Genomic DNA, 26838 nt, shown 5'->3' on the forward strand with positions numbered 1-26838 from the left:
TGTGTTCAGCTGTGTTGCTTTTACGCCAAACATAACGTTTTGCATTGTTGCCAAAAAGTTCAATTTTGGTTTCATCTGACCAGAGCACCTTCTTCCACATGTTTGGTGTCTCCCAGATGGCTTGTGGCAAACTTTAAACAACACTTTTTATGGATATCTTTAAGAAATGGCTTTCTTCTTGCCACTCTTCCATAAAGGCCAGATTTGTGCAATATACGACTGATTGTTGTCCTATGGACAGAGTCTCCCACCTCAGCTGTAGATCTCTGCAGTTCATCCAGAGTGATCATGGGCCTCTTGGCTGCATCTCTGATCAGTCTTCTCCTTGTATGAGCTGAAAGTTTAGAGGGACGGCCAGGTCTTGGTAGATTTGCAGTGGTCTGATACTCCTTCCATTTCAATATTATCGCTTGCACAGTGCTCCTTGGGATGTTTAAAGCTTGGGAAATCTTTTTGTATCCAAATCCGGCTTTAAACTTCTTCACAACAGTATCTCGGACCTGCCTGGTGTGTTCCTTGTTCTTCATGATGCTCTCTGCGCTTTTAACGGACCTCTGAGTCTATCACAGTGCAGGTGCATTCATACGGAGACTTGATTACACACAGGTGGATTGTATTTATCATCATTAGTCATTTAGGTCAACATTGGATCATTCAGAGATCCTCACTGAACTTCTGGAGAGAGTTTGCTGCACTGAAAGTAAAGGGGCTGAATAATTTTGCACGCCCAATTTTTCAGTTTTTGATTTGTTAAAAAGTTTGAAATATCCAATACATGTCGTTCCACTTCATGATTGTGTCCCACTTGTTGTTGATTCTTCACAAAAAAATAGTTTTATATCTTTATGTTTGAAGCCTGAAATGTGGCAAAAGGTCGCAAAGTTCAAGGGGGCCGAATACTTTCGCAAGGCACTGTATCTACTACCGTTCAAAAGTTTGGAGTCACTTAGAAATGTCCTTGTTTTTGAAAGAAAAGCACATTTCAAAATTGTTCAGAAATACAGTGTAGACATTGTTAATGTCGTAAATGACTATTGTAGCTGGAAACGGCTGATTTTGAATGGAATATCTACATAGGCGTACAGAGGCCCATTATCAGCAACCATCACTCCTGTGTTCCAATGACATGTTGTGTTAGCTAATCCAAGTGTATCATTTTAATAGACTAGTTGAGTATCTGGAGCATCAGCATTTGTGGGTTCGATTACAGGCTCAAAATGTCCAGAAACAAAGACCTGGCCAGAAATGTCCAGAAACTTAACTTTTAACAAAGCAAACCTGTTAATTGAAATGCATTCCAGGTGACTACCTCATGAAGCTGGTTGAGAGAATGCCAAGAGTGTGCAAAGCTGTCATTAAGGTGGCTACTTTGAAGAATCTCAAATATATTTTGATTTATTTAACACTGTTTTGGTTACTACATGATTCCATAGGCGCTATTTCATAGTTTTGATGTCTTCACTATTATTCTACAATGTAGAAAATAGTAAAAATAAAGAAACACCCAGGAATGAGTAGGTGTATCCAAACTTTTGACTGGTACTGTATTTATCTTCCTGCCCTGCTAATCAGGGCCTGTTCCAGTCAAGGGACACCAGGTGAGTGGGCTCTCTGGACATTACTCAATCATAGTAATGCTTTACCTAAGGCTAGTGGTTGCTATGAACCGTTACATAAGGGGACTACTTTTTCTCTGTGATGCAAATGTCTTTAGCTGCAGCACCATAGGTTCTCTCCCATTACAAGATCAGTATTGTAGTTTCATGACTAAATTTACCACCCTCATGTTTTAGCTCATGCCAGCGGACATTGAATGGCATGTTAATATGTTGGCATGTAACATTTCTCCACAATGTGTTGCTTTATGTTGTTTATCAGTGGCCTGCTTAACCAAGTTTACCTGGACTAGGTGGAAGAAATTCTGTCTGGTACATACAATGGCAGTAAACACACAGACTAAACTAGAAGGATAAGCATGTGCATCGCTTTCTCTCTGTGGTTTTAGGCTGGATTTTTGTACAAGCACTTTGTGATGACTGTGGAGTTAAAAAGGGCTTTGTAAATATATTTGATTGATTGATTGATTGACCAAGTCCCCCCTGCTCCCCCACCACAAGCAAAACTAAGTTCACAAACTAACTCAAAAACACCTGTCATTTACTGTATACAGAACCACCCTCTATGATTTTTTTGACTTGGCATCAGTCCCAATGATCAACCATTTTTTTCCCCCTTCTCGCCATGACTACAACTCTTCAGTGTTGGGCCACACTGAGCCTGCTGTGATTACAAAGCTACTGCCTTCAGCTACGACTCCTCAAAAGGGTCTGTGCCTATGCTGAAGTCGTTCATAGAAATGGGATTATTTTGCAGGCATAAAATTGATTTCCATTCTATTCATCAAGCCAAGAGCAGAAATCCACCTAATAGAAGGGCCATGAGTTGGTTCATTTTGAATGTCCTCAGAGGGGAAATGTATGCTGTTTCACAGAGGACTATGTTTCTGGTAGGTTATTCTAGTTCCTATACATTAAAGATGAGTCATGACATAACAATGTATGCACTTTACTGGTCAAAAACCTGGCCATGTCTGAATAATACCTCTGAGGGTACATTGGCGGCTGAAGGGATTCCATGATTTACTGGCATGTACGTTTCTAGTGAAATTGCCTCCCAATGAAAAACATTGAGAAAGGGTGATTTTCATCCAGAGGGACACGCCATTAAGAGTGATCTCACATTGTAGCCTTGGTCTGCCGTCAGTGCACTCTGCCCTCAAGTAGAGTGCACAGTGGCGAGGATGGCCATTCAACATACGACAGCCGCAGTCGGGAAAGCAACAACAATCGATAAGCAGTGCGGGCCCTGTTCTGCAGGAGACGTACAGCGGTAGCGTCATCGCCAGGTCTCGTTGGCACTGGAACTCGAGCAAATTGTCCATATCACTGCTTCTGACATAAGCTGCTCGCATGGACAAAATCCCTTCATCATAAAAGAGCACTCACTCGTTTTTATCCCCGCACTCACTTGTGGAATTTTACTCTTACAAAACCATTTGCCTTTTACTATGTTTCATTAAGAAGCTCTTTGAGGAAAAGGAAGTGATGTTAACTTGCTAGTCTGAGCCCTTTCAGCAGGCCTGCAGGTTTTTTACAGGTTGGAGATAGCCCATTTGATGGTGTATGGTAGATCAGTTTAAATATGTAAATGTGCAATATTTTTATTACGTTCCGTTGATAGGGGGTTTCTTCTACCCTACCATAACTAAAAAGGAACGTGGATATTATAAATAGCAGGCCAACTGTATTAATAATAAATTGAGGACAGTCAACAGATCACATAATATGATGAAGCCAGAGGGGAATTCTTCCACACAAACACTCAGTCCCATCCCACAGGCCTCTGTTCCAGCTCCACTCCCTCTCTACTAGAATCTAATTGTTTGGCGATCAGAGGTTAAGAATGTAATGAGTGACAGTGCCCTCTAAAGCTGAATAGTAACCTCTTTGAGTTGCTAGGAGTGAGACCAAACCAAGAGAGAGAGGGAAGAGACAGTCACAAGCCTCTGAAGTCAATGATAAGTCTCCAAGGCCCAGAGGCCCACATTAAAATAACTGTCAAGTGTTTCCAGAAATATGACCTACAATTAATTACAATAGGAGTTAAATAGTTTTCCTTCCAAAAAAATTGTAAGTAAGTTAAAAAGCAGCTTTTCTGTGTTGTAATGGTGTGGGTGAACCCCAACAACTGAATGGTAAGGGCGTATACTAGTCATTAAAAATATTCATACGAGTAGACCGCTGATTGGCCAGCTTCTCCTCCTCAGGAGTATGACATCATACTCTCTGAGGTGGGGCTTTTAAGTGTTTATTCTACAATTTGTGCTTTGGCCACCAATACGAGTATCGGACGAGTCAACAACATTATTTGATTATGAGTTAACAGAATATTAACTTTTAAACATCCCAAGAACGTCCCAAAAATGTCCTCGGGGACGTCCCCAGGACAAACCTCCAGGGGTCCATGACGCAACGTTCCAAGAACTTCAAAAAAAGGTCCTCAGGGATGTCCCCGGGACGAGTCAGGAACCAGACAAAACCTCCAGGGGACCATGACACAACATCCTCTAGGACGTCTTCGGGACAAACTGGGAACTAGACAAAATCTCCAGGGGACCTTGATGCAATGTCCCAAGTAACGTCCAGGAGACTATGACACAACGTCCCAAGAATGTTCAGGGCACCTTCAGGGAACCATGACACAACGTTCAAAAAATGTCCCTGGAACAGACAGAGAACTATTAAAAGGTCCCCCAGAAAACGTTCCCTTGGGACCATCATGCGACATGACTAGTAAGGACTAGTCAAACAAAAGCCCTGAGAAAGTCCCCAAAAGGTATTGATATGGTCCTTAGTGACATCCTGGGAACATACAGGGAGCTAGACAAATGTCCCCCAGAGAACATTCACGAGATATTGTTAGAATGTTCTCAGAAAGTCAGTGGGATAACGTCACGTCGAAACCTTCAAGGAACCTATTGGGAACGTCGCTGAATGTCCTCAGGACATCCCCGGTTTGCTGGGTTGTGTGCAATTGACCAATAAAGTGATCGTAATCTTATTTTGTATCTAAATATTGAATAAAGTCACAAAGTCGTATAGAGAGACATTCTATTTGACCACTTTTTTTCCTATCTGTTTTTTTTCTCCAGTTTTTCTATCGGTCATACATGTTATGAGACAATCTGGAGTCAATTGGTCTAAACGGTAACATCCTGAAATGCCTGATAAAGATCATGTAAAATGTTGTGTTCGAGTTAATGGCTGCCTAATAGATTGGTTCCCCGTTGACATTGGTGTAAAACAGGGTTGCATTTTATCACCTATTCTGTTCTCAATGTATATTCACGATCTGACTCTGGTCCTAGAAAAAAAGAATCTGTTAACAATGAATGAGGGTCTGTTCTTTTCTATGCAGATGACAATGTGTTGATCTCTGAAATGGAAGATGACCTTGAAGAAATGTTAAATATTGTTTTTCCTGGTGCCAACAATGGAAACGGAATATCAATGTGGACTAAACTAAGGTAGTACACTATAGGAACTCAGCAGGGCCTAGAACTCTTTCTGGTTTCTTCTTCTGTTGTCCTGCCACGTTAGATGTCGTTTAGTGAGTCCAAGTATTGGGGGTTGATTATTAATGAACTTTTTTGATTACAATATGTGTCTTAAGAACATAGCTAACCACGCAAATCGTGCCCTTGGTGCCATTGTTACAAAGTGTAAAGCCATTGGTGGCCTACCTTTAAAAATGTTTCACTAAACTTTGATTCATTGACGCTTTTTTAACTCCATCCATATGACTCACTGATACAAACAGACAGTAATCTAGAAAAGACCGGAATGCTTTTCAATCAGCACTTTTAGAGAGTAATGAACTAAAGTGGTACCAACTGATAAATAAACCTGAAAGTAACAAACTGTGCACCCACTGCCTTTTTAAAATGACCTTTTGGCACAGAACCCCCTGTACTGTTTTCAAGCCATATCTTTTGCAAAATGTAGACGTAAACACTCCCCTAGATAAACGTGTATGTTATTTTTGTAACGATGAAACATTGACACATTGAAACCGACGCTCATGCCTTGCTTTACTGTGGGTTATACAATGAAAATTGGGATATTTTTTGTCACCTGTCCAGACAAAATGAAAATGAACGGACTTCATGAAAATAATAAATTCTATTATAATAGGTAACAATAATGTTAATGCCTGTGCCAAAGCCAGCCACCTTGTCCTCCAACGGAGACGTAAAGGCCCTTTCTTTTCTACTCTACTCTGTTTTGAGTTTATGCATACGTGTGTGTGTGTTATTTTTGTATATGTATTTTGTATTGTTGTATCATTGTGGAGTGACACGTAAATACTTGTTTTTCTAACTAGACTCACTGCTTCTCCTTCTTCTCCCAATGTAATGGCAGCATCATTGATATTCAATAAAGCCTGTTGTGCGCTAACAACCATCACCAGAGGTTTGTCCATGTTCCGGTCTCTGGGAACGGACATGACTGCAGGGGGGGGGGGGGGGGTGTTGGAGGTTGAAAACAGGCCCAAATGGGTTCCTAGTACCAGGAAGAGTGCTATCCAGCAGTTCCACCCTGCAGGGTCCCTCAAAAACACTCTCCAAGGACAAAATAGTCAGCAGCAGCTTTGGTCATAAGTGCAAACCAATGTATGGATACTTCTAATTATATCGAGTGCGGTGGATACTACTGTTTACATCGAGTGCGGTGGATACTACCGTTTACATCGAGTGCAGTGGACACTACTGTTTATATCGAGTGCGGTGGACACTACTGTTTACATCGAGTCCGGTGGATACTACCGTTTACATTGAGTGCGGTGGACACTACTGTTTACATCGAGTCCGGTGGATACTACTGTTTACATCGAGTCCGGTGGATACTACTGTTTATATTGAGTACGGTGGATACTACTGTTTACATCGAGTCCGGTGGATACTACCGTTTACATCGAGTCCGGTGGATACTACTGTTTACATCGAGTGCGGTGGATACTACTGTTTACATCGAGTCCGGTGGATACTACTGTTTACATCGAGTGCAGTGGACACTACTGTTTATATCGAGTGCGGTGGACACTACTGTTTACATCGAGTCCGGTGGATACTACTGTTTATATTGAGTGCGGTGGATACTACTCTTTACATCGAGTGCAGTGGACACTACTGTTTACATCGAGTCCGGTGGACACTACTGTTTACATCGAGTGCAGTGGACACTACTGTTTATATCGAGTGCGGTGGATACTACTGTTTACATCGAGTCCGGTGGACACTACTGTTTACATCGAGTGCGGTGGACACTACTGTTTACATCGAGTCCGGTGGGCACTACTGTTTACATCGAGTGCAGTGGACACTACTGTTTACATCGAGTGCGGTGGACACTACTGTTTATATTGAGTGCGGTGGATACTACTGTTTACATCGAGTCCGGTGGATACTACTGTTTACATCGAGTCCGGTGGATACTACTGTTTACATCGAGTCCGGTGGATACTACTGTTTACATCGAGTCCGGTGGATACTACTGTTTACATCGAGTCCGGTGGATACTACTGTTCATAACGAGTCCGGTGGATACTACCGTTTACATTGAGTGCGGTGGATACTACTGTTTACATCGAGTCCGGTGGATACTACTGTTTATAACGAGTCCGGTGGATACTACTGTTTATAACGAGTCCGGTGGATACTACCGTTTACATTGAGTGCGGTGGATACTACTGTTTACATCGAGTGCGGTGGATACTACTGTTTACATCGAGTCCGGTGGATACTACTGTTTACATCGAGTGCGGTGGACACTACTGTTTACATCGAGTCCGGTGGACACTACTGTTTATATTGAGTGCGGTGGATACTACTGTTTATATCGAGTCCGGTGGACACTACTGTTTACATCGAGTCCGGTGGACACTACTGTTTACATCGAGTCCGGTGGACACTACTGTTTATATTGAGTCCGGTGGATACTACTGTTTATATCGAGTCCGGTGGACACTACTGTTTACATCGAGTCCGGTGGACACTACTGTTTACATCGAGTCCGGTGGACACTACTGTTTATATTGAGTCCGGTGGATACTACTGTTTATATCGAGTGCGGTGGATACTACTGTTTACATCGAGTCCGGTGGATACTACTGTTTACATCGAGTGCAGTGGACACTACTGTTTATATCGAGTGCGGTGGATACTACTGTTTACATCGAGTGCGGTGGATACTACTGTTTACATCGAGTGCGGTGGACACTACTGTTTACATCGAGTGCGGTGGACACTACTGTTTATATCGAGTGCGGTGGACACTACTGTTTATATTGAGTCCGGTGGACACTACTGTTTACATCGAGTGCAGTAGACACTACTGTTTATATCGAGTCCGGTGGATACTACTGTTTACATCGAGTCCGGTGGACACTACTGTTTACATCGAGTGCAGTGGACACTACTGTTTATATCGAGTGCGGTGGATACTACTGTTTACATCGAGTCCGGTGGACACTACTGTTTACATCGAGTGCGGTGGATACTACTGTTTATATCGAGTGCGGTGGACACTACTGTTTATATCGAGTGCGGTGGATACTACTGTTTATATTGAGTGCGGTGGACACTACTGTTTATATTGAGTGCGGTGGACACTACTGTTTACATCGAGTCCGGTGGACACTACTGTTTACATCGAGTGCGTTGGACACTACTGTTTATATCGAGTGCGGTGGACACTACTGTTTACATCGAGTCCGGTGGGCACTACTGTTTACATCGAGTGCAGTGGACACTACTGTTTACATCGAGTGCGGTGGACACTACTGTTTATATTGAGTGCGGTGGATACTACTGTTTACATCGAGTCCGGTGGATACTACTGTTTACATCGAGTCCGGTGGATACTACTGTTTACATCGAGTCCGGTGGATACTACTGTTTACATCGAGTCCGGTGGATACTACTGTTTACATCGAGTCCGGTGGATACTACTGTTCATAACGAGTCCGGTGGATACTACCGTTTACATTGAGTGCGGTGGATACTACTGTTTACATCGAGTCCGGTGGATACTACTGTTTATAACGAGTCCGGTGGATACTACTGTTTATAACGAGTCCGGTGGATACTACCGTTTACATTGAGTGCGGTGGATACTACTGTTTACATCGAGTGCGGTGGATACTACTGTTTACATCGAGTCCGGTGGATACTACTGTTTACATCGAGTGCGGTGGACACTACTGTTTACATCGAGTCCGGTGGACACTACTGTTTATATTGAGTGCGGTGGATACTACTGTTTATATCGAGTCCGGTGGACACTACTGTTTACATCGAGTCCGGTGGACACTACTGTTTACATCGAGTCCGGTGGACACTACTGTTTATATTGAGTCCGGTGGATACTACTGTTTATATCGAGTGCGGTGGATACTACTGTTTACATCGAGTCCGGTGGATACTACTGTTTACATCGAGTGCAGTGGACACTACTGTTTATATCGAGTGCGGTGGATACTACTGTTTACATCGAGTGCGGTGGATACTACTGTTTACATCGAGTGCGGTGGACACTACTGTTTACATCGAGTGCGGTGGACACTACTGTTTATATCGAGTGCGGTGGACACTACTGTTTATATTGAGTCCGGTGGACACTACTGTTTACATCGAGTGCAGTGGACACTACTGTTTATATCGAGTCCGGTGGATACTACTGTTTACATCGAGTCCGGTGGACACTACTGTTTACATCGAGTGCAGTGGACACTACTGTTTATATCGAGTGCGGTGGACACTACTGTTTACATCGAGTCCGGTGGACACTACTGTTTACATCGAGTGCGGTGGATACTACTGTTTATATCGAGTGCGGTGGACACTACTGTTTATATCGAGTGCGGTGGATACTACTGTTTATATTGAGTGCGGTGGACACTACTGTTTATATTGAGTGCGGTGGACACTACTGTTTACATCGAGTCCGGTGGACACTACTGTTTACATCGAGTCCGGTGGACACTACTGTTTACATCGAGTGCGGTGGACACTACTGTTTATATCGAGTGCGGTGGACACTACTGTTTACATCGAGTCCGGTGGACACTACTGTTTACATCGAGTGCAGTGGACACTACTGTTTATATCGAGTGCGGTGGACACTACTGTTTACATCGAGTCCGGTGGGCACTACTGTTTACATCGAGTGCAGTGGACACTACTGTTTACATCGAGTGCGGTGGACACTACTGTTTATATTGAGTGCGGTGGATACTACTGTTTACATCGAGTCCGGTGGATACTACTGTTTACATCGAGTCCGGTGGATACTACTGTTTACATCGAGTCCGGTGGATACTACTGTTTACATCGAGTCCGGTGGATACTACCGTTTACATCGAGTCCGGTGGATACTACTGTTTACATCGAGTCCGGTGGATACTACTGTTTACATCGAGTCCGGTGGATACTACTGTTTACATCGAGTCCGGTGGATACTACTGTTCATAACGAGTCCGGTGGATACTACCGTTTACATTGAGTGCGGTGGATACTACTGTTTACATCGAGTCCGGTGGATACTACTGTTTATAACGAGTACGGAGGATACTACTGTTTATAACGAGTCCGGTGGATACTACCGTTTACATTGAGTGCGGTGGATACTACTGTTTACATCGAGTCCGGTGGATACTACTGTTTATAACGAGTCCGGTGGATACTACCGTTTACATTGAGTGCGGTGGATACTACTGTTTACATCGAGTCCGGTGGATACTACTGTTTACATCGAGTGCGGTGGACACTACTGTTTATATCGAGTGCGGTAAAGAGATATACATTGGAATTATTGAGTGGAATACATTTTTGAGGGGTCTATGGTTGACTGTCCTTTATAGTTAATTTGTTTGTGTGTCTGTTCATTTTACAGTTAGACATTTCTCCTGCTAAAGTGAACAGTGTTTGAACAGTGTTTCCCAGAGACATCTGTCAACTGATTAATTTAACCAATTTCACCAATCAACTGATCAATTTCACCAATTTGGTTTTATTTGAGAAAATAAGTGAAAAACAACTGTCATATTGTTCAGATTTAAGTGCCTGTTGCGACATCATTATAATTCCTCTGCATTGCGGTAGATATTAATGACCATGAGTCACTTGAACCCCCAATCAGCAGCCATGATATTATCTCCATTTCCCATATCTTTAAACAGGCAGCACTTAACCTGGCCTCTCCTCTTACATCCATAGGAAAGAGGATCTCTATCATCAGATACAGATTGTGCTATGTTGTATGCTCTGTTTCAATTTCCCTTTTATCCAATAAAGGACACTTTGTTACTACCATCGTCGGATGGCGAGCGGCTACTAAGGTACACCGCACAGTGCCTATCAGCAATTACATTATGAAAGGCATTCTATTTAATGATGTCCGCTGAAAGGGTAAATAAGTGACTCTGTGTTGGGAGAAAATCTAATCACGGACCAATCGTGTGCTGGGGGAAACAACATGGCCGCCTCACTGAAACCCATTTAATCAGCTGAATTAGGCCTGGCCACGCAGCAGTCAGTGGGAAGAAGAGAATCGATGAGAAGGCAGGATTCATACAGCTTTTGTTTCTGTGTGGTGGCAGGCTGGCTGGGTAGGTGATGGATAGGGGCAGGCGTTCACACTCAAAGCCTTCATTAAACAGACAAACTGGATACACTCTGGAGGTGCAGGGGGAGTTCGAGGAAATGTGCTACACATGAGAAGTTCGGGGTATCAGTTTGCTGAGTATACTGAGCTCATCCTGACAGGTATATCGTCACTCACACCAAACTAATCATATAGAAAATTAGAGTAGTTCTGCCTCTAGTGGTGTGGGAGCTGTGCTTTGGCAAAGCGGGTGGGGTTATATCCTTCCTGTTTGGCCCTGTAGGACCATGCCTCAGGACTACCTGGCCTGATGACTCCTTGCTGTCACCAGTCCACCTGGCCGTGCTGCTGCTCCACTGGCCACCCCTCGTAGCCTGGTTCCTCTAGGTTTCTTCCTAGGTTTTGGCCTTTCTAGGGAGTTTTTCCTAGCCACCGTGCTTCTACACCTGCACTGCTTGCTGTTTGGGTTTTAGGCTGGGTTTCTGTACAGCACTTTGAGATATCAGCTGATGTACGAAGGGCTATATAAATACATTTGATTTGATTCTGCTGAGAAATAAGAATTGGTCAAAGGGAACTCTTCTTCTGTTAATTAGAAAAAGTTAAAACAGAAAATACAGCGCAATAAATGCAGGAAGGTAGCAGATACAGTACACCGTTCAAATTATAGAAGACAGATGACATGAACTTGTAGGACAGGCAATGAGAGAGAGAGAAACATGTCCCAATAAAATGTGTGACAAAGAATCTCATACTGCCTTGACTAGTAGAGTTATCATCTCCTGGGTCTACAAAGCCGACAAAAAAAAAAAAACTGGGGAAAAAATTTGGTAAAGTGTGATGACATGGTAGAAAAAAACTGAGTCAGGAAGAAGGTGCGAAGTCACCGTGACAGATTCAATCAAAATCTGTTCTACGAGGACAAACAATCAGCAGCGCTCACTCTGCCCTCCAACCAGCCCTCAGAGCAGGGGTGATGTCATTCAGCTACAGGGGGCATACTCACACTAACAACGAGGGGGGAGGTGGGACTGGGCGTCCATCATCCATCCGGTGCAGTCTTTAACCCCCTAAGAGCAATGGGCCAGAAATACTTCCCGGTACAGCTCGGCAATACATCACAGAAATGGTGCACTAATGTATCCCATGGAAACCACAGTGAATTGTCCTCATGACTGTATGCTAATTGGAATTATGAATAATAACATGTCATTTGTGAGGAGGTGGAGGACTAGAGCATGGCATGCAAACCGGAATGTGAAAAACATGCTTATTTACAAACACGTATCTATGTCAAAAATATATATATAATCTTATGAAACATATCATCAATATACACCAATTATAAATATAACAAGTATAGCACCCACACATACACTGTATCCTAGCTGTCCCTCTTCCTCTAGATGTTCGTGGAGAGAAAGTGACAGCACTACACAGACATCTGTCAAATATAGGGGCTTCATATTCCTTGTGTTTAAGAGTGTTTAATTAGGAGGATGTCCCTTTCAGATCTGATTAAGTTCTGTGAAGTGGATTGAAAAAGTATGCGTGAGTGAGAGAGACAGAGAGCCATCGCTTAGTGGGAAATGTGTGACAAGCCCTCGGTCATTGTCACCACTGAGACGGTCCATTAGAGTCAGACAGTGAGACACGGCTCTCAGTCATTCAGGCAGTGTGTTGGACAGCTCAGAGGGTCATCTGGGATGGTGGTTGTGCTAAAAATCAGACCAAGACCGGGGGAAGGAGGAGGACCATCCTTACACCCAGTCTCAATGCCACAGTGAATAACATCATGTCAGGTACAAGAGCACGTGACTACACTGGAACTGTTAGCGAGGACTGAAATGGTCACGGTCAATCTAGGTCCTCCTATAGGAGAAGGGCGTCAGTGGGCTTGTTTACATGCAGACTACCATAACAATACATGTAGAAATCTGCGGAGGACAGTGAAGCAAAGTTATTTCAAATGGCTTCTAGAGATATAGACATGTCTAAGACACACATTGTATGTGGGGGAAGGTTTAAAGAGCCACTGAAAACACCGATTGGCACGTGTTTTTCTGTTGGTCATTAGAAAAGCGAGATTTCAGTCTTGGAGGTGCGTTTCCTAACCTATTTCACTTCCTCAAAATAACCAGAATGAATCTAACATAACTCAAGAAATCTGTACTGAATTTTGCCGTTTTTGACAAGGATGTTTTAGATGTGCAATTTTACATCTAACTAAGGTGTTTGGTGCAGTGTTTCTCAAGGTCAGAAATGCACAACGTGTTGTCTTATGTAAACAAAGTGGGAGCTGCTGGACAGGTCTGTTTCACTGTCTATACTATTGGATAGAGAGCTATCACCTCAGCTGTTCACCCCATGTTAGTGGGCAAATGGACATGATCAAATCAAAACCCAACCTTCATTTACCTGTTATGATGCACAGATTTTCCAAACTCTGTTTCAGACGAGACTGACTTTATGAACAAAATGATCCTTTTGACACTTTCTAGTCAATTTCGAAGCCACGTCAGCTGTTTTCAAAGGGAAATGTAGCATTTTAAAGGCAGTCGCTCTTTAAAATGTTTGTGTAAAATGCTGTTAGAAAACCAGGATCTAGGTTTCTTAGGTAGACCGCCTAACTAGGGCTGTTATGGTGACCGTATTACCGCTACACCGGCAGTCCCAAGTCAAATTACATGTGACCGTTGAGTCACGGTAACTAGGCTTCTCCAAAACTGCGCTCTGATTCCGCTGATGGTCATTCGTAGGCCACTCAAGAACATTCAATATTGTCTTGGTAAGAAACTCCAGTGTACATGTGGCCTTGTGGTTTAGGTTATTGTCCTACTGAAAGGCAGACTGAACCAGGTTTTCCTCTAGGATTTTGCCTGTGCTTAGCTATATTCTGTTTATTTTTATCCTAAAAAACTACATAGTCCTTGCCGATGAAAAGGATACCCATAACATGATGCAGCCACCACCATGCTTGAAAATATGAAGAGTGGTACTCTGTGATGTGTTTGTGTTGGATTTGCCCCAAACATAACACTTTGTATTCAGGACAAAAAGTACATTTCTTTGCCACATTTTTTGTAGTTTTACTTTACTGCTTTGCTGCAAACAGGATGCATGTTTTGGAACAACATTTTTTCTGTACAGGCGTCCTCCTTTTCACTGATTTAGGTTAATATTGTGGAGTAACAACAATGTTGTTGAACCATCCTCAGTTTTCTCCTATCACAGCCATTTAAAGTCAACATTGGCCTCATGGTGAAATCCCTGAGCGGTTTTCTTCCTCTCTGGCAACTGAGTTAGGAAGGACGCCTGTATCTCTGGGTCTATTGATACATCATCCAAAGTGTAATTAAAGGGATATTCAACATCTGTTTTGTTTTTTTTACCCATCTACCCTTCTTTACGAGGCATTGGAAAACCTCCCTGGTCGTTGTAGTTGAATCTGTATTTTAAATGCACTGCACCAATGAGGGACCTTACAGATAAGAGTTTGTGTGGGGTACAGAGATGAGGTAGTCATTCAAAAACCATGTTGAACACTATTATTGCACACAGAGCAAGTCCATAAAATGTATGTGATTTGTTAGGGCATTTTTACTCCTGAACTTATTTAGGCTACACACAACAAAGGGGTTGTATACTTATTGACACATTTTTTATTAATTTGCTAACATTTCAAAAAAACATAATTCTACTTTGACATTATGGGGTATTGTGTGTAGGCCAGTGACACAACATCTCAACTTAATCCATTTTAAATTCAGGCTATAAGACCATTTTTGGGGAGAAAAGTCAAGGATTGTGAATACTTTCTGATTGAATTGACAATAGTCTGATGGGTGAGAATATTATCTTGTCAAATTGTGAATGAGAGACTGATGAAGTGTGTGCCGCCTGCGCAGGAAACAGAGATGAGCACAAGCCTTTCATGCAACTTTTTTCTAATAATCAGTTGCACCAAATATACTCTTCAGTTTTTCTGAAATAGACTACTTACGGATCTGTTATGATGGTGTAGGCTATATTAAATGGATTTATTAGACTAAAAAGTAGATGTTACAAAGATCAGTATCGGGGGCTTGTAGGCTACATGTGGAAGCCGGAGATGCTAAACGGGTCTCTGTTAATTAACAGTCGATTACCGTGAGACCGGCAGTTATTTGCATGACAGTTACCGGCTGACAAAATGCAATGACTGCCACAGCCCTACACCTCACAGACCAGATTTGGAAACTATAGACGATATTCAATCCCTTATTTTTGTCCAGGAAACAAATAGAAATTCAAAGGGGTTCATTTAATTCAGAGAGGGTGTTATTCTGTGTGTATCCGTGAATGAGAATTTTTTTTTGAGTAAAAACCTTTTAGAATGGATGTGAAAGAGAGAGTGGAGGAGAGGACAGGGATGATGTATACTAATCATAGTCTTGGTGGTGATAGTAATCTCTCTCTTGTCAGCATCCGAAAGCCAAGGCCACAGAGCAACACATCTCTGCCTCCATCTGACACACTCTGAAGAGGACACAGCTAGACTGACCTGGCCTGCACATCCCAGAATAAAGCTTACAATATGACTGGTCTGAAAGAGTATTTACATAACAATAGCTACAGAAACCTGGAAAAACGGCATCTCGTTCTGGATTTAAAATCCAACGAGTTTCTTCTCAACACACAAGTCACTCAGTCAGATGAAAGGACAGATGCTGATAGTGAGCCATCACTAGATTTGAAAAAAATCGTATAGACATTACATCCTAAACCAAACTTTAGAGCATGATTGAGACTGGTCATTAGGAATCCTCTGGGCAATTCCTAAACATTATTACCGTGTCTGTATCGGAAGCCACCGAGGTCAATAGAACGGCCGGGCCTGGTCTCGTGTTACTGACGACAGAGTTGCGGCTGAGACGGCTCTATATACCTCTGTGGGATAGGGCTCATCATGATAATTAACGTCTCACGTTACCATCACATCTAAATAGTGCTCTGATAAAACAGCATTAATGGGAAATACATATGAGCCCCGATCGATGGACGGATGACCTAAACACAAGCCGCAGGACAGTCTGCAATCAACTGCATTCATATTGGAATCCTACCAGAGCACCTTCAACTTGCCTGTATTTGATATTGGAGGTTCTCCTCTAATAATGTTAATCTGTTTGATTGCTGCATCTAAGGCCAGCTGATGCTATGCTGTGATGGTCATGGAATAACTGTAATTGGCCGAATAGCAAAAGGGTTATGACGGTTATTTCTTTTCATGACTGTATTCATCCATAACCGTCGGTTACGCGGTTGTATGGTAATTGTGCCAGTCCTTACCCAGAAAGGAATCCCAAATACTGTATGAGCTTCGGAGTGTGCAACTGTCCCAGATGTGTAGCTCTACTCCTCTGACATATCCCATTGCAACATATGTCTAGCATTTCCTGTACCACCATCTTTCTTTCTTTCTTTTTGCTCAGTACTATTAGAGTGGATCTCAGTGTCAATTAACTAGGCACGCTGTTTGCAGTCAGTCCATTCAATCAGATTTCAGTCCGTTTAATCACAACATTGCGTGTGACAGTCACCTTAAAATATCACTGCCAAAGTCTACTTCAATTTTATGGTTCATAAGATTAAACCATGAATATTTTGTACGGCCGTCTCAGTTTTAAGGCAATCCTAAGTAATTGATGGTGACACTGCAAAACTCACGGATCATTAAAGATGATATTTTTGCCAAACACGTTTCATTATAATTTATGCTCAATGTCGTTCTATCAAGGTTTTATGCCTTAAAAAGACACACACCGAGAGTTCTAGAGACGTTTAACATATTTATATATTCTGTAGAGACAGATATTGTTTAAAAGAGATATTGTTTCTGAGCATTCCTATGAACCGATCAAATCCATTGCAGGAAGAATAAAACCTTACATATATTTTTGGAGGGGGAAATTATTCACTGTGTACATATAGTGCATTCGGAAAGTATTCAGACCCCTTGATTTTTTCCACATTTTGTTATGTTACAGTCTTATTGTAAAATGGATATATATTTTTTCCATCAACCTACACACAATACCCCATAATGATAAAGCAAAAACTGGTTTTTAGAAAAAAATGTTTTTATTTTTTTAAATAAACTGAAATACTACTACATTTACATAAGTAGTAAGCTACAAGCTTATACATCTGTATTTTGGGAGTTTCTACCACTCTTCTCTGCAGATCCTCTCAAGTTCGCTCAGCTTGGATGGGGAGCATCGCTGCACAGCAATTTTCAGGTTTCTCCAGAGATGTTAGATTGGGTTCAAATCCGGGCTCTGGCTGGGCCTCTCTAGGATATTCAGAGACTTGTCCTGAAGCCATCCCTGCGTTGTCTTCGCTGTTTGCTTAAGGTCGTTGTCCTGTTGGAAAGTGAACCGTCGCCCCCAATTTGAGGTCCTAAGCGCTATGGAGCAGGTTTTCATCAAGGATCTCTCTGTACAGTGAATATTGTTCCTTATGGTATAATGGTCCTTTAGGTGCCTTTTGGCAAACTCCAAGTGGGTTGTCATGCTCCTTTTACTGAGTGGCTTCCGTCTGGCCACTCTACCATAAAAAGCCTGATTGGTGGAATGCTGCAGAGATGGTTGTCCTCCTTCAGTCGAGGAATAGGTGAACCTTTGTATTTTGTGCCTTATTGCAAACAGGATGCATGTTTTGGAATATTTTATTCTCTACAGGCTTCCTTCTGTTCACTCTGTCATTTAGGTTGGTATTATGGAGTAACTCAAATGTTGTTGATCCATCCTCAGTTTTCTCCTATCACAGACATTAAACTAACTGTTTAAATGTCACCATTGAGCTCATGGTGAAATCCCTGAGCGGTTTCCTTCCTCTCCGGCAACTGAGTTAGGAAGGACATCTGTACATTTGTAGTGACTGTGTGTATTGACACACCATCCAAAGTGTAATTAATATCTTCACCATGCTTAAAGGGATATTCAATGTCTGTTTTTTTTATTTACCCATCTATCATTAGGTGCCCTTCTTTGCGAGGCGTTGGAAAACATCCCTGGTCTTTGTGGTTGAATCTGTGTTTGAAATTCATTGCTTGACTGAGGGACATTACAGATAATTGTATGTGTGGTGTACAAAGATGAGATAGTCATTCATAAGTCATTCATAAATCATGTTAAAAGTCCATGCAAATTATGTGACTTGTTAAGCAAATTTTTACTCCTGCATTTATTTAGGCTTGCCATAACGAAGGGGTTGAATACTTCTTGACTCAAGCTTTTCATTGTTTATTAATTTGTAAAAATGTCTAAAAACATAATTCCACTGTCATTATGGGGTAGGCCAGTGACACAAAATCTAAATGTAATAAATATTATATTCAGGCTGTAACAACAAAATGTGGAAAAAGTCAACGGGTGTGAATACTAAGGTCCTGTAATTGTCTTCCAAGAAAGTGGAACATTCTACCAAAAGAAAAACAACAATGAATTATACAAACTCATTATAATGGTAGTGTATCCTCTGTGTTGCTTAACCATTGCTATAGGAACAGAGGGATAATGAGGGTCCTGCTGTGTCTGCAATCAGCAAGGCCTTCAGTTGTTCACATTATTACAGTTCTATTCAATCTGATTAAGTACAATCACTTAATATATCGATGGAACCAAGAGACAGTCAACTGTGTTCATGGAGAAATTGCATTCCAAATAATTCCCATTCAAGACATAGGGCTATTACCCCATTGGAAACAGTAACCCTCTGACAACCCATTCAAGTTGTTAAACAAATGTTGTTGTTTTTTCATACCTCATTTGTGGTTGGTTAAATCACTACTGACAGAACCTTACCTGGATCTTGATTGGCCAGGAGAAGTTGCTGACATAGACATAGAAGGTGATGTTGGAGTTGACTCGGAAGTTGAACTTCTCACAGGAGAAGCTGTCTCTGTGTTCCTGGATATTGGTCTTGGACACGATGGGCACCTCCTCGCCAGAGATGGTGCCAGCTGGGGGTGAGAGGTAGGTCATAGTGTAAAACGTCAAAGGAAGGATACTGAGAGGATAGTACAGTTGGTGATAGTCAAATCGCACATATAGGTACTAGCTACTGGTATGTGTGATTGGGGATAGGTACTGCTGTGACAGTTGTGCCAGTCGAACAAAAACTGAGTTTCATGATGACAGTCGAGAGAGAATACAGATTAGCCAGGCTGGTGACGTTTTAGAATACAGATTAGCCAGGCTGGTGACGTTTGAGAATACAGATTAGCCAGGCTGGTGACGTTTTAGAATACAGATTAGCCAGGCTGGTGGCGTTTGAGAATACAGATTAGCCAGGCTAGTGGCGTTTTAGAATACAGATTAGCCAGGCTGGTGACGTTTTAGAATACAGATTAGCCAGGCTGGTGGCGTTTGAGAATACAGATTAGCCAGGCTAGTGGCGTTTTAGAATACAGATTAGCCAGGCTGGTGACGTTTTAGAATACAGATTAGCCAGGCTGGTGACGTTTTAGAATACAGATTAGCCGGGCTGGTGACGTTTTAGAATACAGATTAGCCAGGCTGGTGACGTTTTAGAATACAGATTAGCCAGGCTGGTGACGTTTTAGAATACAGATTAGCCAGGCTGGTGACGTTTTAGAATACAGATTAGCCAGGCTGGTGACGTTTTAGAATACAGATTAGCCAGGCTAGTGGCGTTTTAGAAAACAGATTAGCCAGGCTAGTGGCGTTTTAGAATACAGATTAGCCAGGCTGGTGACGTTTTAGAATACAGATTAGCCAGGCTGGTGACGTTTGAGAATACAGATTAGCCAGGCTAGTGGTGTTTTCGAAAACAGATTATGTGAAATTGAGTACTTTACCCACCACTGGCATTCACAATTATAGTGAGTCTAGAGTGAGTCCAGTACAATGACAGTTTCAGAGCATACATTATACTGTAGATGCATGTACATTTTGTGGTAGAACTATGGCTCCCTGAGTGGACCCTTCCAACTTTCTCCCATCTTCAACTACGTATCCCCTTGTCATTTTTGAACTGTCCAAAAGAAGCTTGAAAATATATAAGGAGAGTGGAAATGTACTTTCTTAAAAAAAACAGACATGCATTTATATTTTAAGTGGTCCAAAATGAAGACGTTATCAAGAATACTGCATTAACAGGCCAGACTTTGGGACAGCTTTAATAAAAGATGACCCCAACCAATTTATCAGTGACATAACACACTCCCTCTAATTGCTCTGCACATATATTCAAGCCCTGAAGTTTCCTCTCAAATCAAGTTAAAAAAAACACAAATCTGGGCCCGGTACAGACTGGGCAAAGTTGTATCTTAATTGAAATCACACAAAAACACCAATGCTATAATTAAAAACTATCTCCCCTACATTTGTCAAGAGGGGCATTCCCCTACAGACATTCTTGTCTAATGAGGGACACAGACCAGAACAACAAAAGTACCAATCCCTCTGGAAAAGATGACAAAGAGAGATTATATGAGTTTCTTTCCCATCCTAGGTGAATAACGTCCTACATTGGATTCTGTAGCGCAGGGGATGTACGCTGTCTGACGCTGAGTGGGGGATATCTGCCGTAGACCGTTGTAAGTGTAGCAAAGGTGGACAATAGGATCAAATGAGAGGGAAAGCCCTCAACATGTTGTCAAATAAACAGTCACTATGGCACATATTGATCCACTCTATGGCAAATGACAATCTAACAAGACAAGCTACCTGTTGATCCAATAGACCAGGTGATGTTGAGGTTGAAGTTGTTGGACGCATTGATGGACATGTCCAGGTTCTTGTTGCTCTGTAAAATATTAACACAAAAGGAGGTCAAACACACGTATTCCAAACCAACACTATGATGGTTTGGAATGACTTGGAATGATGCTAATGTGGGTTCTCTGTTTCACAGCAAACTAGATGCATTAAATACATAACAGAAAGGCTAGATGAGACCCGTCCCTCGGGCCCATGGTGTCTGACACCTCTGTGTAGTGACTGACCTGTTCAGGAGTGGCCATGAAGTTGATGGCGGTGTAGTGGTGGTCATCCTCCTGGAGAAGGCTGAAGGTGAACTGGTAGTCAATCAGCAGGTTGTCTGCAGGGACAGAGAGACAAACAGCAGATCAGGGACCATCTTCTTAAAGTGCAGGGACACACAGTCTGAAGAACCCCAGCCGGAAGAGTCACCCAAGAAACAGACCACAAGTGCATGTGGCTGCCTTCATTTTCATATCAATAATGCAGTATTGCAATCAGCGCAAACAAGAGTAGAGGAAGATCTATGACATGGGTGTACCACTAATATACTGAACAAAAATATAAAACGTAACATGCAACAATTTCAATGATTTTACTAGGTTTAGTTCATGTAAGGCAGTCAATTGGAATAAATTAATTAGGCCCTAATCTATGGATTACACATGACTGGGCAGGGGCACAGCCATGGGTGGGCCTGGGAGGGCATAGGCCCACCCACTGGGGAGCAAGGCCCAGCCAATCAGAATAAGTTTTTCTCCACAAAAGGGCTTTATTACAGACAGAAATACTCCTCAGTTTCATCAGCTGTCCAGGTGGCTGGTCAGACAATCCTGCAGGTGAAGAAGCCGGATGTGGAGGTCCTGGGCTGACATGGATACACGTGGTCTGCGGTTGTGAGGCCGGTTGGACGTACTGCCAAATTCTCTAAAACGACGTTAGAGGTGGCTTATGGTAGAGAAATTCAAATTAAATTCGCCGAGAACAGCTCTGGTGGACCTTCCTCCAGTCAGCATGCCAAAAGCACACTCGCTCAAAACTTGAGACATCTGTGGCATTGTGTTGTGTGACAAAACTGCACATTTTAGAGTGGCCTTTTATTGTCCCCAGTACAAGGTGCACCTGTGTAATGATCATGCTGTTTAATCAGCTTCTTGATATGCCACACCTGTCAGATGGATGGGCTATCTTGGCAAAGGATAAATGCTCACTAACAGGGATGTAAACAAATGTGTGAACAACATTTGAGAGAAATAAACTTTTTGTGCATATAGAATATTTTGGGGATATTTTATTCAGCTCATGAAACGTGGGATCAACACTTGGGACCAACACATTTTGCTTTTACATTTTTGTTCAGTATAGAAAATATTCACTGGGATTCAATGCCAGTTCTATTTTTATAAACTTTTGTCCTATTCAATGACAGGGCCTCATAGTACGAGTCACAGTGGGGTGTAATGCGGGGATTTGGAACATTTAACATCTGTACCTCGGCAGGAATCTAGAAAGGTCACCTTGTCTGATTCCATTCAGAAGAAAGCCCTTGATTCGGAGGGTAGTGTCTAGGAGGAGCCATGTGAGAGACGGTCTCTAGTGGATTGTCAATATGCTCAGCAGGACGTTTCACTGTTAACCCTTCAGATCACTGTTATTAACTCTTTAGAGGATTTCAGGTTCAACCAGGGGGTGCACAACTGAACTCAGGTCCTCAAGGGGTTGCTGAGCCTGCAGGTTTCCTTCATGCCTTTTGATCAGACCTAGGAAGCCAGGTATGTGCACTCTATGGGCAGTCAACGCTATGAACTGATCAATTCAGTGTCAGGGAGCATTAGAAAACAGTCCTTGTGGACTGGGTAAAAGCAAGGCCTATATACCACAGGCGGCTGGTGGCACCGTAATTGGGGAGGATGGGCTCATAGCAATGGCTGAAATGGAATGGTTTCCTTGTGTGTTTGATACCATTACATTCACTTCATTCCAGTCATTATTATGAGCCATCCTCCCCTCACCAGCCTCCTGTGCTATACACACACTGGCCATCACAACCAATTCCCACTCCCTAATAGGAAATGCCATCTTCATAACTTGTCAATGACAGCTGAATACACCACACGTCTCTGCCTCAGAAGCTCATACTGTGCCATTCACTCCCCCATTTCACGGCTTCTGTGAACTGATGTTCAATCAGCCATGAATGTGTTCACGCACCAGGAGAACAAACAACTGTTTGTCATCGTTCTAACTTGACAATAAAACACTCCTGCAGAGTTCAGAGAAGACTTCATTTGACATCCTTTCAGAACACATATTTTAAGCCTTAGCAAGACGAAAGGAAATTATGTTTGACAAATAGTTGGTTTTGTTTGGCCGTCACGGAATTAGCAGATATCAGATCAAAGCCGATGTGTGTGTCTCTCTCTCCCTCCCGCTCCGGGCACACACGTTGCTGTGTGTTGTTTATCCCATAAGGGTCGTCAGTAAACTTCAGAAAGTTCCACATGCTCTGTAAAGGGGACACAGAAGTCCAGGGAAATTAAAAGCAGAGAATTTCTGGGGTGTTTGGAGCCAGTATTGTGCGTATTCATGTTATTTGGAGCAATGCAGTGCCCACTCAAACAACCCCTCTTGTTTCTGTGGTAATGAGAGAGTGTGTGTTATCCAGAAGACAATTAATGACATTATGAAAAGTGGAAGACTTGTCAAATTGCACAATCATTTTCTACACGTTTCAATATGTTCGATTTCACGCCTGATATAATATTATCCACTGTGGTGCAAAAGCTCAGTGTGCAAATTAAAACTGACATCAGCAAAACAATACAACTATTTACCTTGGATAATCTAAACGACATGCATACATTACATGTTCGTTGGGGACAAATTTGACCTTACAAAGATAATTAAATAAAGCAAGGTAAGCCTCAAATGAGCCGCACAAGACTAAAAGGAAATCCATCTGTTTTAAAAGTTTTCATAAATGAGTCATGGCATTAGCATAATGTGTAACTTTATTCAGTGTCTGAAACAAAATAATTCAAAAGTGCAAAATCTCACCTGTAAAGTAATTTCATATTCAGAAGCCTGCTTCATGCCTTTTGATCAGACCTAGGAAGCCAGGTATGTGCACTCTCTGGGCAATCAATGATATGAACTGTCCAATGAGTTGAATGAAGCCTCATTCAACATCTGCTATACAGGATCCACTTGGAGATGTCATCCAGGGCCTGTTACTATTCATTACCTTGCATTAGAAACACTCTTCAAAGACTAACAACAGAATGTACAGCCTGATAGTACAGGGGTAAAGCAATATAAGCAATATAATTAAGTTAAAATACTTTTCTTAAAAGGTCAAGATGGTCCTGTATGGCTCTGTTAGTAGAGTGTGGAGTTTACAGTGCCAGGAGAGTGGGTTTGATTCCCGGGTACACCCATACAAAATGTAAGCATGCAAGACTGTTCGTCGCTTTGGATAAAAGCACCTTCTAAATGGCATATATTATTATTATTATTATTATTATATAAAATCACTGAAAAAGGAATTTTCAAAAAGGACACCATTGAGACGTCACTTTCAGAACAATGGCTCAGGAGAAGTGGTGTCCTTGATTATTCTGGGCCTCCAGGTAAAGTGACACTTGTAATGATTTTTATTTTTTATTTAACTAGGCAAGTCAGTTAAGAACAAATTCTTATTTTCAATGACGCCCTAGGAACAGTGGGTTAACTGCCTGTTCAGGGGCAGAACGACAGATGTACCTTGTGAGCTCGGGGGTTTGAACTGGCAACCTTCCGGTTACTCGTCCAACGCTCTAACCACTAGACTACCCTGCCACCCCATGATGGAGGCATAGCTATGAATAAGGGCTTCTGATGGTACTACTCAGCTGTCTGATGGTACTACTCAGCTGTCTGATGGTACTACTCAGCTGTCTGATGGTACTACTCAGATGTCTGATGGTACTACTCAGCTGTCTGATGGTACTACTCAGCTGTCTGATGGTACTACTCAGTTGTCTGATGGTACTACTCAGCTGTCTGATGGTACTACTCAGCTGTCTGATGGTACTACTCAGCTGTCTGATGGTACTACTCAGCTGTCTGATGGTACTACTCAGCTGTCTGATGGTACTACTCAGCTGTCTGATGGTACTACTCAGCTGTCTGATGGTACTACTCAGCTGTCTGAAGGTACTACTCAGCTGTCTGATGGTACTACTCAGCTGTCTGATGGTACTACTCAGCTGTCTGATGATAGCACTCAGCTGTCTGATGGTACTACTCAGCTGTCAGATGGTACTACTCAGCTGTCTGATGGTACTACTCAGCTGTCTGATGGTAGCACTCAGCTGTCTGATGGAACTACTCAGCTGTCTGATGGAACTACTCAGCTGTCTGATGGTACTACTCAGTTGTCTGATGATAGTACTCAGCTGTCTGATGGTACTACTCAGATGTCTGATGGTACTACTCAGATGTCTGATGGTACTACTCAGATGTCTGATGGTACTACTCAGCTGTCTGATGGTAGCACTCAGCTGTCTGATGGTAGCACTCAGCTGTCTGATGGTAGCACTCAGCTGTCTGATGGTAGCACTCAGCTGTCTGATGGTAGCACTCAGCTGTCTGATGGTAGCACTCAGCTGTCTGATGGTAGCACTCAGCTGTCTGATGGTACTACTCAGCTGTCTGATGGTACTACTCAGCTGTCTGATGGTAGCACTCAGCTGTCTGATGGTACTACTCAGCTTTCTGATGGTACTACTCAGCCGTCTGATGGTACTACTCAGCTGTCTGATGGTAGCACTCAGCTGTCTGATGGTAGCACTCAGCTGTCTGATGGTAGCGCTCAGCTGTCTGAGCCAACTGCCTGACTGATAATGTTCAGACATTTATTGTAGAAGTTGTATGCTCAGAATGACTAGGATTAGTTCACGTGGCGATAGTTCCCTCAGTCGGACAGACCATAGTCTACAGACCACAGTCTAATTTGGCAAGTAGAGACGATCAACACAGAGAAGCCTCTGTGCTTGGGTCTGGGGAGAATATCTCTATCTGACACTGGTTAGGCGTCTGGGCAGAGTGCCGGTCAGATAGTCTTTAGGCGTCAGTGCAGAGTGCCTGTCACATAGTGTTTATGCGTCAGTGCAGAGTGCCGGTCAGATAGTGTTTACGCGTCAGTGCAGAGTGCCGGTCAGATAGTGTTTATGTGTCAGTACAGGGTGTCTGATCCTCTCATGAAAAGAGGCTTGAGGGTAAAGGCTGGTAATGGCAGGTGGTGTGGCTGGTGGGACGCACTTGGTGGCTCCTTCATTAGGGCCTGGTAGCTAACACTGCTCCACTGTGAGGGCAACTCATTACCACACCAGCCTGGTCAGCTACTGACGACCAGCTTCCTCATTAGAACCAGCCATGATTACATTCTGGTAGGAAGTCATCTGAGTTGAACCACAGTACTGGTCCTCCAACAGCACAATGAACTAGACCAGCCTCCAGTGATAGGAAGTATTAGCATTAGTATAATTACTTAGTAGTAGTAGTAGTAGTAGTAGTAGTAGTAGTAGAATAAGTACATAGTAAAGCCATACAGTAATTGTAGAAGTATTAGTAGAAGTAGTAGTAGTAGGCGTACAGTAGCAATATCTCCATTAATAAAATGTAATGCCTCATCATCATTACTGTCACTATCATTATTAGTGTCATTGTGCTTGATAGTTCTGCCTTGTCACAACTGACATTAGCGGATGGTTAAATAATTAGCATGTAATGAGCCTGCAAAGTAAACATCAATCCACTCAAAGAGAGGGCGGTGTGTGCGCTACACTTCAGTCGCCCTGATTCACTAG

The 26838-nt window shown here is 42.5% G+C and overlaps 1 protein-coding gene across 2 annotated transcripts in view; it reads right to left on the bottom strand.

Annotated features, from left to right (window-relative positions):
- The window catches only part of LOC110532724 (attractin-like protein 1), a 323112-nt gene that overhangs the window by 142326 nt on the left and 153948 nt on the right, over nt 1-26838 (bottom strand). For both annotated transcript variants that reach the window (XM_036986147.1, XM_036986138.1), the window contains 3 exons: nt 21235-21329; nt 20957-21035; nt 19070-19227 (listed from right to left, as the gene is read on the bottom strand). In XM_036986147.1, coding sequence (XP_036842042.1) covers nt 19070-19227; nt 20957-21035; nt 21235-21329 — 332 coding nt within the window. The remainder of the gene's footprint in view (nt 1-19069; nt 19228-20956; nt 21036-21234; nt 21330-26838) is intronic.

Source organism: Oncorhynchus mykiss, chromosome 1 (genome assembly GCF_013265735.2).
Source record: "Oncorhynchus mykiss isolate Arlee chromosome 1, USDA_OmykA_1.1, whole genome shotgun sequence".
NCBI lineage: Eukaryota > Metazoa > Chordata > Actinopteri > Salmoniformes > Salmonidae > Oncorhynchus > Oncorhynchus mykiss.